Below are 18,666 nucleotides of genomic sequence, written 5' to 3'. Positions count from 1 at the left end.
AATGGTTAAACAAGTATATATGTGATTGTTGAGAAGTATTTGTTTTCATGAAATTGGCGACCAAAAGCCTTTCCATGTTTAGACCCTAACAAAATTGTTTAAGGGAGCAAGGAAAAGAGTTCCTTCATGCCATTACATGTGCCCTAATCCGTGAATTTTGGTTTGAAAAGCTAAAGTCTAGCAACTTGATGCCTTAAGGCCCTTAACTAGCAAATAATACAAGGTAATCACGATCTTCTCAACTAAATCATATGATTAAGTTAGTTATATTAGGCATATTGTGATTCACGAGAACCGATATCTAATCATGTAAGAAAAGCATGAACACTTGTAAATTTGTTACTTATCATTGGTATATATACGTGATGACAAAGTTTCTCCCTTAAGCTAGTGTTGTATAATAACTAATTATGCAACTAAAAATGAAACATTTAGAGTATACTATTTACCTTATTCTACTAGTATCTCAAACGATAGAAGCCGGTGGTGCTAAACACAATAAGATTGAAGAGGCGCGATTAAATGTCACCAATAATGCTAACACCACTTCGCCGTGGCTTAAAAGAATCATAAACCCACGAGCTCGAGCTCAAGCACAAGGGTGTTGGAATAGGCCGTGGATTTGCTCAGGAGGTCAATTCCCTCCGCGAAGATTATGTTGCATGAATCGTTGCATTGATATCATGTTCGATCCTCTAAACTGTGGTTTTTGTGGCGTAAGATGCCCATTCACGTGGCAATGTTGTAATGGAATGTGCATTAATGTCAACATTAATCCTTACCATTGTGGTGGATGTTATAAAAGGTGTGGAGTGGGAAGACCATGTGTGTATGGGTTGTGTGGCTATGCTCAACCCTTCCCTCCCTTTCCTTTCCCTCCGACGTTGCCCGGCCCACCTTTCCCTTTCCCTTTCCCTTTGCCTCCGACATTGCCAGGTCCGCCTTTCCCTTTCCCGTTGCCTCCTGGATCTCCTACTGGTCAAACTAGTCAACAAATTATCAACAAAGAATGACGGCTATTATCACATGCTCCACCTATTTGCATGTACCTTCAAATTTTCATCCCTAAATTGTTTTTGTTTTATAGTCATGTTTCGTAACGTTATTATGTTATTTGGATTTGTTTTATGGTCACAGTTATTATGTAATGTAATAGTCGGATCTACTTATTATTGTGTGCTCATATTTAAGACTTTATAGTTAGTAGACCTAGGAGTTGGATCAATTCACAAGGTTTTGGATGATCAAATTAAAATAGTAATCATCTTACCTTTCAACTATTCTATACAACTAAATGTTGATTATGTTAATCACTTCTTAAAAATTCATCTATCTTTAACTCAACCTATCTTCAAATTTATTCTCTGCATAAACTATCAAACAAATACGATAATTAGGTCACAACATATTCGTTTTCTGCTTGTCTTGCTTTATACAGTATCATCTTTAATTCTATGTTATTTTTATATATATAAAATATCATTATTGCTTTATAAGATTCAATCAATCAAACACAATTCTTTACACACTTGGAAGTTTTGATAGTCTTTAATTAAGCATATGTCAAAAATAAAACTAAATTGATAAGTAATTTCCTCAAACTTATGAAATTGAATCTACCCGGTCCGAAATAGAACTTATCAAAGCTTTGATGGATTAGTGATGTATTGTGTGCTCTCTTTGAAGTTTTGATGGTTTTGAGTTGTGTACTCTCCCTTTCAAGCAGAAGAAGAAAAAAAAATTCTTTGATTGTTGTTGTTGTTTTTGTTGTGACAGAAATTGCTTCCCAAAAAAATTCAAGCTCTAAACTACCATACAATTTTTCTGAACTTTTTTTCGCTTAAATTAATCTTTTACGTACCATTGTACTTAACTTACATTTTTGTTGAACTTTTGTTTAACTAAACTTATTTCTGCTCAATTAAAATTCAGCTAAATAAACTTATTTTATTGAAACTTACTCATATTTAAATAAGTTAAAGAGAACGAACTACACTTCCTCATTCCCAAATTTGCAAAATTGTTACTACGTACCTCTAAGAATTGAAATATTAGTTACCACCTTGCTTTTTTCATCCCAACAAAACAAGGGATGCTAAAAAATAATTGAAATATTGTGCCAAGCAGTTTTTTTTCACAAATTCTTATTTACAAAGGGTGTACAATAATTTATTGTACATCTAAATAAAAGTTAACACAAAATGCTTAAAAGTTAAGCTTATATAGGTAAAAGTTATTTAATTTTAAGTGATAAGTTTTTTCATTTTAGTAAAACTCATTTCTTCAAAATCACTAATAATGTATAAAATTAATCATTTAAACCTTTAATATGTTTTCTATCAACTATTTTTTTACTAATATAAAAGTTAATCAAAACTAGGTTAAAGTTCCAAAAAAAATGGGTAAAAGTTATCTTAGTGTACATTAAATTTATTGTACACCTTGTACGCGCAAGACCTTTTGATTTTTTTACTTTATGATTTTTTTTTTTACTAAAAAGGCTTTGGCTTTTGAGTAAAAAAAAAAATCATAAAGTACGGAGTAAAAAAATACTCCCTCCGTCCCGGAATACTCAACCCGGTTTGACCGGAACAGAGTTTAAGGGACTTGAATTAACTTATTTAATTTAATAGGTAGTAGTTGAGAGTGGGGTATTATTTTAGGCCTTGTTCTATTCACCTTATTTCCACTTATTTTAGAAAAAATAAGTTCGGATAAGTTCAGATAAGATAAGTTCAGGAAAAATAAGGGTTAGCCAAGTACAATTTATAACTAAAATAAGTTTTGATAAGTTCTAATAAGTTCAGATAAGTTCAGTTAAGTTCAGTTAAGTTCAGATAAGATAAGTTCAGAAAAAATAAGTGAAAATCAGGTGAATAGAACACAGCCTTAATGTAGTGAGTGGAAAATGTGTAAAGGGGTGGGGTTGGGGGAGAGTAGGGGTTGAATTTTTAATTATTTTTTGTATGGAGTAGGGGGTTGGTGGGTTAATAGGCACTACAAGAAAACGGGAGATTACCTACAGAAAATTACCGACGGTCAAATAAGCGGTAGGTAAATTTTAATTCACCGACTGAGTTATAAGTAGTCGGTGATTACCGATGGCGCACAAAATTTAACGACGTGTAAACATATAGACGCTGATTACCGACTGTAATTTCTATATTACCTACTACAAGTCAAGTACACGTTTTGTCATTATCTCTATGAAAGATTCCCTACCGATTTTATCCCTATTAACGACTGTTTTGGGCGTTGGTAATACTTAGGTTATGACTGACCATTTGAAATCCTATGACTAAAAGAAAAACACAAGAAAAATAAGGAGAAGAGCATCGAGTTAGAACGACGCAAGTACAGTCTACCGCCGTCGTCACCGTCGACGTCGGATCTCCTGTCCATAGCCACTGCTGAACAAGGGTATACAAATTCTCTCTCCATTAATTCCTCTGTATTCTTGTATTTGAATAATTTTCAAACCCTTACCCCTTTCTTTTCTACATGAATTCAAGGATTTCATCAAAATTCCAACATGATATGGGATTCTATTCTAGGATTCCATTTTAAGAAATTTTAATCAATAAATGTAATTTCTGTTTTTGGCGGGAAAAGTTGTTATAACAACTTTTGTTTGTTAGTGGAATCAGTTATTAGTTGTGCTGGCACTCAACTATATTAAGCAACTAATGCATTGTATTTGATCATCAATTAATCGAATACAAAATATTCCTTTCTCTCTCCTACAATTCTTCTGACTTCTCCCTCAAGTTTCTATTCTTCTTCTTCTTCTTCTTCTTCTTCTTCTTATCTCTTTCTGGAATTCTGACTTCCATTATTGGAGAGCTTGAAGCTCCCACATCATTGGTATCAGAGCCAACTGCTGCTCTCTGACATTCTGCAGTAGCTTCATCTTCTTCAGCATCCATTCTGGCTCCTGCTACAACCAGGAGGAAAGCTATGGAGGATCAGCTCAGGAATTTGGAGAAAAAAATCGAGGAGCAAAATGAAAAACTAGAGGATCAAAACAAGAGGATGGATCAAAAGTTTGAAGAACTTTTGAAGGTAATGCAATCATTCAAGGATGCAAATGAATCACACTCATCTGGCAGTCACAATGAAAGAAATGCAAACCACAGAACTCTAGGTATGAATCCTAAGCTGTCATTTCCTAAATTTGATGGAAGCAATCCTAGAATTTGGGTCAAAAAATGCTGTAAATACTTTGATCTGTGTAAAATTGGTGAGGATCAGAGGGTAGATTTGGCTTCATTGAACATGATTGAAAAAGCTGAAGGTTGGGTTATGAACTACTTGTCTGTTAGGAAGCATATGATGGTAGAATGGAATGATTTTGTAGTTGATCTCTATGCTAGATTTAGGGATAATTCAGCCTTAAATGTAGTTGAAACTTTCAATAAACTGCATCAAGTTAGTACTCTGGAGGAATACATAGATGAATTTGAAAACCTAAGATCTATTATGTTGATGAATAACCATGTCCTTCCTGATGCATACATGTTGGAAAGCTTCATTGGGGGTTTAAAACCTGCTGTTAAGCCATTTGTAAAGGCCTTCAAACCAGCTACCATTGCTGAAGCCATTGATTTGGCTAGACTTCAGGAAGAAAATCTAGAAGCTGTGTCTTACAAACCTTACAAAACACCAATGTACAATCCTAAACCATTGCAATCTGTTCCCCTTTTACCAAACCCTAAACCACCATTGTTACCCACACCCACAAATAAGCCAAACACAAGCCTAGCCCTCACAAAATATCCACAACAAAGAACCAGAAATTTCAAATACATTCCAGCTGATGTAAGGCAAGAAAAAATTGCTAAGGGTCTGTGTTACTACTGTGATTCCCCTTATGACAGAAACCACAAATGTCCATTTAGGGAACCACAATTGTTCACTGTAGAGATTCCAGGTGATCAGATTGAGGAACTCAGTGATTCTGATGAACAAGAAGTGACTGAAAAAGAAATAAGTGAGCCCCAAATATCAGTGAGTGCATTAGCAGGAAGCCAAGGGTTCAGCACCATGAGAGTTAGGGGACTAGTGAAAGGAAAACCACTTCAGATACTGATAGACTCAGGTAGCACCCACAACTTTGTGGATCTGGATTTTGCTAGAAAATTGGGTTGCAAACTAGATAACATACCAGCTCAAGCCATTACTGTGGCTGATGGAAACCACCTTGCTTGCCAACATAGTTGCCAAAGGTTTACTTGGGAAATACAGGGGGTCAGTTTTGTGACAGATGTGCTACTGATTCCCTTAGGGAGTTGTGACATGATGCTGGGAATACAATGGCTTAGCTTACTTGGTCCTATTAGTTGGGATTTTAATAAGTTAAGAATGGAGTTTTGCTTAGATGGAACACAGATTATGCTGAAGGGGGTGCCAACTAGAAAACTGAAGGTAGTGGAAGGAGAGCCATCAGCTAAACTTTTCAGTACAGCTGCACAACTGTGTTTGATGCAGGTGGTAGACCAAACTTGTCTAACCACAGAAGTGCATCAGGTAGAACAAGAGTGTGAGGAATTAAGGGAACTCAAGGTGACTTACAGTATGGTCTTTGAGGAACCAACTGTGTTGCCACCTATCAGAGGGGTGTTTGACCACTCTATTCCACTTGACCCTGGAGCAAACCCTGTGAACATCAGGCCTTATAGGTATCCCCTTAAACAAAGGGATGTTATTGAGCAACTAGTACAGGAAATGCTGGATAGGGGGATCATTCAACCAAGTGCTAGTCCTTTTGCATCACCAGTGGTGTTAGTGGGAAAGAAGGATGGCACATGGAGACTTTGTGTGGATTACAGAGAACTGAATAGTAAAACAATCAAAAACAAGTTTCCAATTCCAGTAATAGATGAGTTGATAGATGAATTATCAGGGGCAGTGGTGTTCAGTAAGCTTGATCTTAGAGCTGGTTATCATCAGATGAGAGTCAAGGATGATGATGTGTATAAAACAGCTTTTAAAACACACACAGGACACTATGAATTTCTAGTCATGCCTTTTGGCTTGACCAATGCACCTGCTTCATTTCAAAATTGGATGAATCAAGTTTTTAAACCCCTTCTCAAGAAATGTGTTTTGGTGTTCTTTGATGACATCTTGGTATACAGTAGAACATTAGAAGACCATTGGGTGCATCTGACCATGGTATTTGATCTGATGAAGGCTAACCAGATGTATGCCAAGGCAAGTAAGTGTATTTTTGCTACCAGGAAAGTAGAGTATTTGGGGCATTTCATATCTGAGAATGGAGTGGAGACAGATCCCCAGAAGATTTCTGCAGTTAGTAGTTGGCCAGTACCATCTACAGTGAAAGAACTTAGAGGATTTCTAGGCTTAACTGGGTACTACAGAAAGTTTGTCAAAGGCTATGCTGTCATCAGTAAACCTCTAACTGAGCAGCTTAAGAAGAACAACTTCTTGTGGAATGAACAAGCTCAAAGTGCTTTTGAGGCACTCAAAATAGCTTTGATCACAGCTCCTGTCTTAGCTGTTCCTAACTTTGACAAGAAGTTTATTGTGGAAACAGATGCTTCCAGAACTGGTATTGGTGCTGTATTGATGCAGGAAGGGCATCCATTGGCATTTATCAGCAGGGCTTTGGGACCCAAGTGGCAAAAACTCTCAGTGTATGAGAAGGAACTATTGGCCATTGTATTTGCTGTGCAGAAATGGGAACAATACCTAATGGGAAATCATTTCCTTATTAAAACTGATCAGAAAAGCTTAAAGTGGCTGTTACAACAGAAAATATCTACACCATTTCAACAGTTCTGGTTATCAAAGCTGATGGGCTTTGATTATGAAATTCAGTATAAAAGTGGGAAGGAAAATTTGGCAGCTGATGCACTCTCTAGGGTACAAGGATCAGAAGTTCTATGCATGGCTATATCTGTACTTGATTCTAATTTAGCCACACTGATTACAGTCAGCTACCAGTTAGATGATAAACTGAAAACTATTGTGGAATCTTTGGAGCAACAATTGTTGGTAGATGGTTATCAGTTGCAGCATGGTATTTTGAGGAAGAGAAACAAGATGGTGATAGGGCCAGATCAAGAGCTTAGGCAGAAAATCATCACTTGGCAACACTCCTCTCCTGAAGGTGGTCATAGTGGCAGAGAACTCACTTTGAGAAGAATTAAAGCTCTATTTATATGGAAGGGATTGTCACATGATGTAAGACAATTTGTAAGAAATTGTGTGACCTGTCAAGCATCTAAACATGACAACTCTGCATATCCTGGCTTGCTACAACCCCTCCCTATTCCTGATGAAGTATGGGTGGATATTTCAATGGATTTCATTTCTGGATTACCCAAGTCTGGTGGAAAAGATGTCATATTTGTAGTGGTTGACAGACTAAGTAAGTATGCTCACTTTATGGCCATGTCTCATCCTTACACAGCAATTCAAGTAGCTCAGCGTTATCTAGACAATGTGTTTAAACACCATGGTTGGCCTAGGTCAATTTTCAGTGATAGAGATTCTATCTTTCTCAGCAATTTTTGGCAAGGTTTATTCTCTCTGCAAGGTACTCAGTTCTTGCTTTCTTCAGCCTATCATCCTCAAACAGATGGCCAGACAGAGGTGGTTAATAGGTGTTTGGAAACATATTTAAGGTGTATGACAGGAGAACACCCTAGCAATTGGAACATGTGGTTACCATTGGCTGAATGGTGGTACAACACACATTTCCACACTGCAACTCAACTCACTCCATATGAAGTGGTCTATAATCAACCACCCCCTCTCCATTTGCCTTATCTACCTACTGAATCTAACAATGCAGAGATTGATAGGAGCTTGCTTAGAAGGGAGGCAATGATTCAGTCACTCAAGCTCCACCTCTCTAAAGCTCAAGAAAGAATGAAAGTGCAAGCTGATAAACACAGATCTGAGAGAGAATTTGCAGTGGGGGAATGGGTCTGGTTAAAGCTACAAGCTTATAGACAACAATCTGTGCACAAAAGATCCAACCAGAAGCTAGCTTTGCAGTTTTATGGTCCCTTTCAGATTGTTGCTAAGATTGGTCCAGTTGCTTACAAATTACAGCTCCCTTGTGATGCTAAAATACATGACACTTTTCATGTATCTCAGTTGAAGCCCTTTCATGGAACTTTACCCATTGCTGCTCACATTCCACCATGGTTTCAAGGGTCATCACCAGAGGAAAATCCAATTCAACCAGCTGCTATCCTTCAGAAGGGGGTAGTTAAGTTTCAGAATAGCCCTCAAGTGCAGTACCTAGTCAGTTGGGTTGGGTTTGGGGATCATGAAGCTACATGGGAAGTGGCACTGGATTTTGAAGCTCGTTTTCCAAATTTTGTCATACAGACTTGAGGACAAGTCTTTTTTGGGGGGAAGTTATGATATGGGATTCTATTCTATGATTCCATTTTAAGCAATTTTAATCAATAAATGTAATTTCTGTTTTTGGCGGGAAAAGTTGTTATAACAACTTTTGTTTGTTAGTGGAATCAGTTATTAGTTGTGCTGGCACTCAGCTATATTAAGCAACTAATGCATTGTATTTGATCATCAATTAATCGAATACAAAATATTCCTTTCTCTCTCCTACAATTCTTCTGACTTCTCCCTCAAGTTTCTATTCTTCTTCTTCTTCTTCTTCTTCTTATCTCTTTCTGGAATTCTGACTTCCATTATTGGAGAGCTTGAAGCTCCCACATCACAACACCATCGACCCTCCTGGCATTTCAAAAGTGATAGGGGTAAGTATTATACTCTGATCTTGGTTGTCATCCTAAAAAATTTGAGTAATTATTTCTAATCAATGTCTGCATTTTGCGATTTGAGTTGAATTATTTGTCTAAAAGACTTTTGATTTACATTGATTTTTAGTGCTTGTTTTTTAATTGGGTTATTCTTACTGTTTGGTGTTATTATTTGTCTAAAAGACTTTTGATTTACATTGATTTTTAGTGCTTGCTGTTTAATTAGGTTGTCTTGTTAATTGTGACTCATTGTTAATTGCGTAGTTGTTGCAAAACCCCTTCTCATTGATATACATCAGTTTATATATTACATATTCTCCTAACTCTTATCTAACTCTAATTCTACTTAAAATAGGATATTAATATTAGTAGTATAGAAGCATTTCCTGGGTTCTAAATATGATTGTTATGCAGGTCTTGGCTTCTGTTTTCTAAGGGATGAATAGGCAATTTTCCAATAAGTTTTATCTATAAGACTTGAATACACATCTTTTTTGATTTCAAAATTCTCTCCCTCAAAATTAAGGTCAATACAGCATATATACAAGATCATCCATTTGAACTGGAGAGTGGAGCCTCTGCTTATTAGCTTATACTATGTGAAACTATCGACCATGCTCCAATGTGCACCAAGATTTTCTAAGGTTGTTTAATCCTCCCCAACCTTAATATAGACACCTGAAAGTCTAAAAATGTAGTGTTCGTCACTGGAAGAAGACAAAAAAAACCTCTGAAGTCACTGAGAAAGCTGTGATTTTTGGTGCTTGAATAGAACTGCCCCTTTACCTAGAATCCAAGATTATTGTTGTCTTTAACATTGTAACTGATAACAGTCCACTCCCATTTGTTAAAGAGGGTGATGTTTTATCCGTAGGTGCCCATGAGCTTCTAATTGTTGAATACTTTTCTATTGAAGCTATTATCTCAAAGACAAACCTGGGGAAAGAAAAAGCTCCAGTCAATCATTATTGTCATCTATAAATTTCATACCAATCATTCAGCTCTTATATATATTTGCAATAAATGAGACTAACCTTCTAGTCACACTCAACAATCTTCCTTTCTTTATTTTACTTTTAACTTTTGAGTTTTGACAGATGATCATATCTCCTGAAGTTTTATCTATAAGTTTTATCTATAAGACTTGAATACACATATTTTTTGATTTCATAGTTTTATCATAGTTTTATCTAAGGGATGAATAGTACAACACTAACTACTCTAATTCTATCTTAACAGTTCTGCAATTAGTGTACCGAGTGTTGTTTGTTATGTTTTGGTTGAGGTGTTCCATTTTCCATTGGGAGATTCTCCTATTCTCTGCGTGTTAGTGAGTACCATCTTAGTAAGATGCAATTCAAGGGCCATAGCATGAAGAAATGGGTAATTAGCCTAGTTTATTTTAAGAAGTGAAAATTGATATTTTTAAGTATAGGATAATTTTTCAATAGCTACACTAATTATATAGCCACCATAGTCTTTTAATCAGGACCGTGCATTCTTCGTTATTAAATCTACATCATTGATTCAATTGACTCCATAGTTATTATTTTTCTTTTTATAATAAGATGAAACGAGTTGGAAAAATGGTCAATTTATCAGTTACAATGTTAGAGATGTGCTTTCTCCTTCTTCATTAATTGAAGATTAAAATCTCTGGTAATTCGTTTTACTTTTTCGGGTTTTCCCTTATCTCATGAACCCTTTTCCTTCTGCTTTCTCCTTCTTGATGCTCTTGATTCCATGGAAACAGAGATTAATTAATGTCTATGCTAGTTTATACTATGATTTGGGGTAATGTTAAAATGTACTCCAACATGAAAAGGGGAGTATGGTCCCAACTAAGGGCAATCTCCATATGTTAAATTAGATACACTGTAAGTCTGTAAGTGTCTTGCATCAGTTGTATGCTATTAGAAATATATATATACAATGCAATATTACAAGTATACATATCAAAAGGCCAAAGCAAAAATAGTTGAAGAGACCTGAGAGTGCTCACAGTAAACCAAGAGCCCAGATGCTTGAGTAGTTACCTTAGCAAAATTATTTGTTAATGAGTGGACGCAGTTTTAAGTGTTTGTAGTAAATGGTTCATAATATTTTTATGTGAGATTGTTGAATTTTTTAGAATGAAAAGAAAGGAGCGTGCTTGGATGTATGATAGAGCTGATGGGTGCTACCTAAAGACAGAGTTGGCGGGAGGAAGAAGGGATTAATTCCTGGTTTGGGTACTGGTGGTGATATATTCTACAAAAAACCATCAAGTCGTGCTGACAAGTCTTCTAGTGTCTACACACCTTCACTTCTTTCACAACTTTCAACACGGATGGAGCAATCTCAACAACTACTGGTAGAGCAACGAGTAGAATTAGAGAGGCAGAGAAGTGAGTGGGAGAAAGAACGCTTTGAGGTGGAAAAAGTGAGACAAGAGGAATCGAGAAAGTTCAATGAATACCTTGTTGAGATGCGCAAGGCAATGCAAGATTATTCTCAGATGTTTTCTCAATGTGGAGGTTCGTTCCCTTTCTCTCAACCCCATGACCCACGAGACCCGTCTGGTGGAGGAACTCCAGGACCGTGTGCTGGTTAGACCATATGTAAGTAGGTAATTGTTACTAACTTTAGTAGTAACTTATTTTGTATGGAGTATTTTGCAAAGAACTCCTATTGCTAGACTGTTAGTTATCCCCTTAATCTACTTACCCTAGGTGTTTTGTATTTTGAGAAAAATGTCTGTATGGGAGCCTAGACTAATGGTTTCTTGATGCTGCTTGTTGCTGTTGTGCTGACCATGCTACTGCATATATTTTTGCTTATGTTCTACTGATCATGCTATTGCGAAGAGCTTTGCTTCTGGTCTCTTCTTCTGATCAACATATTGATTTGTTGTGGTGCTGGGATATGAGTTGTACAGGGAGGGATGCCTCTCTTATTTTGTAACTTGACTTCTTTTTTTGGTTAATGAAATTTACTCACCAAAAAAGAAGGGAATATTAATTTGATATGGCATTTTGATGTACTCTGTAACTTAGTTTTTAAGCTTGTGGGAAGTCACTTCCAGCAGGTACATTCCATAAGAACGATAAGCTTGTGGGAAGTCACTTCCAGCAGGTACATTCCATAAGAACGATAATATTTATTAGGAGATTTATTTTTCAAAATGTGAATTTCATCAGTACGTAAATTACGTACGCATTTTCAAAATGTGAATTTCATCAGCACCTATGGATTTAGCCGTCGATAATCACCTATAGATTTAACCGTAGCTAAACTACCTATGGATATCACTGTAGGTAATTACCTATGAATATTACCATAGGTAATCACCTATGGACAAAGCAGTCGGTGATTTACTACGGCTTAGCCGTTGGTAATCACCTATTGCTTAGCCATTGGTGATCACCTATTGGTTAGCCGTAGGTAATCACCTACTAAACAACCGTTGGTAATCGCCTACCCAAAAGCAGTCTGTAAAAAATAAAAATAGGTAGGTAAATTTCACCGACGGCTAGGCTGTAGGTAAAGACCAATTACCGACGAAGGGTATACCAACGGAATATCTTCGACGGCTGGGCCGTCGGTAATTACTTTACCTACTGATTTCTTCAATTTACAGACTGTTTAAAGCGGTCGGTAATTTCCCGTTTTCTTGTAGTGAGGGGTGGAGTGAGAAATAATATAATATTGCAAAAGGTCTTGCGCGCACTAGGTGCACAATAAATTTATTGTACACCAGGATAACTTTTACCCATTTTTTTGTAACTTTAACCTAATTTTGATTAACTTTTATATTAGTAAAAAACATTGATAGATAAACATTTTAAAGAGTTAAATGATTAATTTTATACATTATTAGTGATTTTGAAGAAATAAGTTTTATTAAAATGAAAAAAGTTATCACTAAAAAATGGATAACTTTTACATATATAAGCTTAACTTTTAAACATTTTGATTAACATTTACTATGGTGTACAATACTTATTATACAACCCTTATAAATAAGAAATTGTGATAATATTTTTAGAATATTTCCATTTTTAGAAACATGTCAAGTATTAAGGGACGACCCGATAAGAAAAATAGATCAAGTATTCCGGGACGGAGGGAGTACAAAAACTAAACCCAAAAAAGGACACCCAAAATCCCTCCTCACCGTTCACTCAACACCGATACCCTCGTCCTCCTCTTTTTCCCCTTCCTCTGTATTCTCAGTGTTCAACCAGCAAAGCGACGCCGTTTTGTTCGGTATTCTAGGTATTGCGATGCTCTCTGTTTATTTCTTCTTTCTTTTGCTAAAGAACTCTTCTCTTAATATTTGCTATCCTGTAAGTTTTTCTGGGTTTATTTTTGAAGAAAGTTTCTGGGTTTTGCTGGAATGTCAAATTAATAGATGCCCGCTTTGTCAATTTTCGTTTTTTCATTGCAATTCGTGTAAGATTTATTGAAGTATTATCTATGCAATTTTGGGGTTTAATGGGATTTCTGTCACTTTGTTGTATTGAATTCTTAGTTGAGAATTCATTTACTCCGTGTTAAATATGCTTGATACAATTTATTTAGTTGGTAATTGTTGCAAGATTCAAACTTTACATGCTCGTGAAGTTGTGCATTTCATGATATGGCAACTTTTTTTGACCTCTTTCAGGTGTTTTAGCATACTATAGAGTAGGTAGTTTTCATAACTGCAATGGCCGCTCCATCCTCATTGAACATGTGTGCATCGAGCGGGGCGGTGGGTGCTTGTAATGTGAGCAAATCTCAAAAGGTTTTAATGAGCGGCTGCCCGGGTTTATTTGGGAAAAAGTTGGTTAATTCCATGCCAATTTGCTCATCCGCCGACTTCACCCGGTTAAGGTGTTCTTTCGGGGCAAAACCTTTAAAATGGGAATCGAACGGGGAGGTTCCGGTGAAGTTTGGAGTTCCTTGCCATGTAGTTGGTGTTAAGAATACAAATTTCTTCTCAGTAGGTCAGAAATTTCAACTGGATGATGTGCTTGAAGCTCAGCAGTTTGATAGAGAGACTCTTAGTGCAATATTTGAGGTGGCGCGGGAAATGGAGAGGGTTGAGAAAAACTCTGTTGGGAGCCAGATTTTGAAGGGATACTTAATGGCCACTTTGTTTTATGAGCCTTCTACCAGAACCAGGCTTTCGTTTGAATCTGCTATGAAACGGTTAGGTGGAGAAGTTTTGACTACTGAGAATGCAAGGGAGTTCTCATCAGCAGCAAAAGGAGAGACACTTGAGGGTGGGTCTCACTAGTTTCTGTATAATTGTTGTTGGCAGTTCTCTACCCAAGTACTCTCTGTTGTGTTTAGATTTTGTAATGTGTTGCATTCGTATGCAGATACTATTAGAACAGTTGAAGGGTACGCGGACATTATTGTAATGAGGCACTTTGAAAGTGGTGCTGCTAGAAGGGCTGCTGAAACTGCTGGAATTCCCGTCATAAATGCAGGAGATGGTCCAGGGCAGCATCCAACTCAGGTGAGGTCTTATTTCAGCTTGAGTGTAAACTTTAAAAATGGCATTAATTTGGATATGTAAATGGAAAAAAGTTCTTGTGGACCTGAATGTTGCTGCTCATTTTATAACTTGGTTTATAGGCTAATGATATCACTCATACTGGCTGGAATTTTCCTATCTTGTTTATTTTGGACCTTACCTGTTACCTTAGCGTGGTGCTAATTAAACGGTAACATCAGATTCTTATCTATTAGAGGTTGTTCTTAGGTCATAATTTAAGGAAATGCATGCTTTCGTTTACCCTGGATTCTTAATGTGAGCTAGAAATACATAGCCAAGTAGCCAGCACTTTTTTTTGTTACTTAAGGCTTGGTGGTTTAGTAATGAGAGCTTATTGCTGTACCACTCTACCAGTGTATGACACTTTGACTATAGGAGTTCACCTTTTCATTTCTACCTTCTTCATCGAGGAGTGAATAATAAGTACTTCGCGTTTTGTACTTCCTCTGTTATTTTATTATGGCAACACTTCTATTTTGGGAAGTTTAACAATTATTGCAACACTTCTACTTTGAGTTGTCTTCACTCCATAAGTTACAACTTTCCCCATACCCACCCCACTTTTCTATATTAATTTCTTTGTCTTATTTTGCTGGTCACATGGGTATTTTGGTCCAAAATCCAAAATTCTACTTCTTTAATATTGTGCCAAGCCATCCATTTGCAATTATTGCGATAATTAAAGAACAGATGAAGTACATTTCAAGTCATACTCTGGTCTTTGATGATACTTTTGACCAAGTGACTTTATCCGTGCTAGCCACTTGCTTGTTAGAGAAAATGGTTAGAAAGAGGAAATGAAGCTCTCTGATCGCCGTCTTCTGCTGTTGGTAACTTTATAATGCTTTCACAGACAGTGGAAGAAGAGAGGATGATATATGTTACCTTACTAACAGAATAAGCAAAACTCTATGATGATTAGAGTTAAGAAGATTACAAAGATGTGTCTTATCTTGATTCTGGTGCTATATGTTGCATTGCAAAGGTGTGGCTTATCTTGATTCTGGTGCTATATGTTGCGAAGTATTAATTTGGGCCCTAACCTGTTCTTTTATATGACACAGGCTCTTTTAGATGTATACACGATTGAAAGAGAGGTCGGAAAACTAGATGGCATTAGTGTTGCATTGGTTGGTGATCTTGCTTATGGAAGGACTGTTCGTTCACTGGCATATTTGCTTGCCAAGTATAATGATGTCAAAATATACTTTGTTGCACCAGATGTGGTGAGAATGAAGGTATGTCTTTAGTGAATATTTGATGCAAGGCCATTTGCAGGAAAACAATTCAATGCGGATTCTAGAATGTTAATTCGTATTGTGTTACATATGTAGGATGACATTAAGGAGTATTTGACCTCGAAGAACATTCAATGGGAAGAAAGTGCTGACTTGATGGAAGTAGCTTCTAAATGTGATGTAGTTTATCAGACTCGAATTCAACGAGAGCGTTTCGGGGAAAGGATTGATCTTTACGAAGAAGCAAGAGGGAAATACATAGTAAATCGAAATGTGCTGAATGTGATGCAGAAGCATGCTGTAGTCATGCACCCTCTTCCACGTCTTGATGAGGTAATTTTCTGTACCCATACTAGTGATTTAGGCTCCGTTTGGTTTGGCGTAAAACATTTTCAATGAAGAATGATTTTCCATGGAAAAGTTTTTTCAAGGAAAAACACAATTCCAAACTAGTTTTTCTTTGTTTGACTCATTACAAGAAAATTAATAGAAAACGGAAAATGGGAGAAGATGAGTGACAATATGGGAAGAAGGAAGATGGAGGAAAGGAGGAAAGATAGGAAAGTGGTTTCCTTCCTTTCAAATGGAAAATGTTTTTCCACCTTTGAGGTAGTTATGGAAAATTGTTTTCATCCCTTGCCAAACCGAACAACGTAAAATGATTGAAAAGGGGGATTTTTTTTTCAATGAAAACGTTTTACACTCTACCATACGGAACCTTAGTGAAAGTGATGGGGAAAATGTGTATTTTCCCTCCAAACTAGATGATTCTTCTTCTTACGCTTTTTTTCCGTTTTTGCCATATGGAGAAGAAACTTATTGGCATGTAATTGCCTCTCGTCTGACCGTTTATTTTGGTTATGTACAGATAACTGTAGACGTGGATCAAGATCCAAGGGCGGCCTACTTCAGACAAGCAAAGAATGGTCTTTATATCCGAATGGCTTTGTTGAAGCTTTTACTTCTTGGATGGTAATCGGTAGATTAGGTATATTGTGAGATTAGTGACCTAAAGTCTTGTTAAGTAGGAGCAAGATGGCTACTGTAGACAATAAATTGTTGTGTTTTTTGGAGAATGTGTTTCAAGTTTAAAGAAAGTTTTGGTAATTTCTTGCAGATGATGCAATTGAGTAATTCAATCAGTCTGTACATTACCAGATACGAGCTATATCAGAGTTTTGAGATAATTTATCTTGCAAGTTCCTTGGTATCTTGACCAATTTACAACCACAAATTCGTATTTACAACGAGTGTACAATAAATATTGTACACCGGAGTAAAAGTTAACTCAAAATGCTTAAAAGTTAAGCATATATATGTAAAAGTTTTCTATTTTTCAGTGATAAATTTTTTCATTTTAGTAAAATTTATTTCTTCAAACTAACTAATAATGTATAAAATTAATCATTTAACCCTTTAAAATATTTATTTATTAATTTTTTTTACTAATATAAAGTTAATCAAAACTAGGTTAAAGTTACAAAAAAAATGGTTAAAGTTATCTTGGTGTACAATAAATTTATTGTACACCTTGTGCGCACAAGACCTTTTGATTTACAATTGTAGGAGATCAAAATACTCCGTAAGAGTTTCATAGTTCTTTTTACATGCATGTCTATCTTCCGAGGGACTATGCAATTATAACAATAAGAGATATAGGATCAAACTTATTAATTTGTAATTTAAAAAACAAAAGCTTTTGTGTAAGACTGTCTAACGGTTACACTACTTTTTTTTATTTTTTTTTAGACACCGGCAAAGCTTAAAACAAAAGAACTAAAGACTATTAAGAAACGAAATCCCCTCCTTTCTGCATCTGTTGGCGATGATGTGGGCTCTCCCCCCCTTGTTCCTGTCTGTTTTAATGATCGTGTAAATGTTGAAAGTAGAGGCAATTGACTTAATTTCCTCTATATCGGTCCCCCTTTCAGCGCCGTTACCAAGTTCATCGAGTCGGTGAAAATCATGATGTCCGGAATCTGGTGGGCTTTGGCCCATTGAAGACCATAAAGACAAGCACGGGCTTCCGCTTGTATGGCTGAAATTGTTTTACCATAGCCCCCCCCCCCCTCCATCCTGATAGTGGTTTTGGTCTTCTTGTTTTAGCGCCCACCCCATCCTGCTTCCTTTGTTTTCTTCTCCCATGAACCGTCCACCTGCAAGACACAGTTAGTAAAAACATTTTGTATTTTCCCCAATTGTACTAGATGGATCCCCGGGGGGTCTGAGGGTCACTAGACTCACTACTCCTTCTATTTTGATTCCCTACGTTAGAGTTTGGCATTTGTTGATACACCTGCAGCTGATTCATCCCTTCGTTAGCTTTAAGGAGCAGCATTCTTGCATGTCCCCCATTGCTCTAAAAACTCTAGCATTCCTAGTTGTACAGAGTCCCCAAAGCATGCACACAAAAGCTTCCAATTCCTTGCTATTAGAGCCATCCTTGCTATGAAAAAGCAGGATATATGTTTGAACCCAAGTACCAAAGTTCATGGGTTCAATAGATTCAGTCTGAACCTGTAGTGTATTGATCTCCCACGCTAGCTTTGCTACACTACCCGCGGAACCCAATTAGTTAAGTTTGAAATTCAATTAGTTAAGCAACGAAACCAATTAGTTATGCAACCGAACCTATTAGTTAAGCACTTAACCAATTAGTTAAACAATGATACTGATTAGTTAAGCAATGAGATCAATTAGTTAAGATTTTATGAGTTTTATTTACTAATAAATTGTTGGAAAATAATAACTATTCGACTCATAAATTTAACTATTTATCTTTATACTTTAATTATTTTGTTATTCAAGTAGTTATGATTTTACTACTTATAGTTATGTTTTACACTAGTTTAGTTAGTACCAAAGGTGGTCTAACCGTTAGACCGTCTTTCCTAAAAGTTTATATTTAAAAACAGGTGATCATCTTCATATACTCTATATTACATTATACCAAAACACGTGTCATCCCCTGATGAAAAAATTTCCCGCCAAAAATTTCTTCTTTTTAATTCACTTATTTATTTCAGTTAACTTTTATGGAAAAGATTCAATATTTTGATTAAAATTTTATCATTCCCTATTTATTTGATCTTCAATATATATTTTTTCAACTGTAATTAATTTTATTTCTCAAAAATAA

At 36.2% G+C, this 18,666-nt stretch overlaps 2 protein-coding genes across 2 annotated transcripts; both read left to right on the top strand.

Moving 5' to 3' along the window:
- The first annotated feature begins 422 nt into the window (after nt 1-422).
- Nucleotides 423-1,013, top strand: LOC130472107 (stigma-specific STIG1-like protein 4). Its single transcript, XM_056842548.1, has one exon. It carries the CDS (start codon nt 423-425, stop codon nt 1,011-1,013), a length of 591 nt encoding a protein of 196 aa, XP_056698526.1.
- An 11,854-nt stretch (nt 1,014-12,867) lies between these two features.
- Nucleotides 12,868-16,714, top strand: LOC110788719 (aspartate carbamoyltransferase 1, chloroplastic). Its single transcript, XM_021993367.2, has 6 exons — nt 12,868-13,019; nt 13,411-14,011; nt 14,111-14,250; nt 15,354-15,527; nt 15,624-15,860; nt 16,396-16,714. The coding sequence occupies exons 2-6, from the start codon at nt 13,453-13,455 to the stop codon at nt 16,501-16,503; spliced, it is 1,218 nt and encodes a 405-aa protein (XP_021849059.2). The 5' UTR covers nt 12,868-13,019; nt 13,411-13,452; the 3' UTR covers nt 16,504-16,714.
- Nucleotides 16,715-18,666: the final 1,952 nt, after the last annotated feature.

The sequence above is a fragment of the Spinacia oleracea genome, chromosome 4 (genome assembly GCF_020520425.1).
Source record: "Spinacia oleracea cultivar Varoflay chromosome 4, BTI_SOV_V1, whole genome shotgun sequence".
Taxonomy (NCBI): domain Eukaryota; kingdom Viridiplantae; phylum Streptophyta; class Magnoliopsida; order Caryophyllales; family Amaranthaceae; genus Spinacia; species Spinacia oleracea.
The sequence above is the reverse complement of the archived record's forward strand: the minus strand, read 5'-3'. Positions and strand labels throughout refer to the sequence as shown.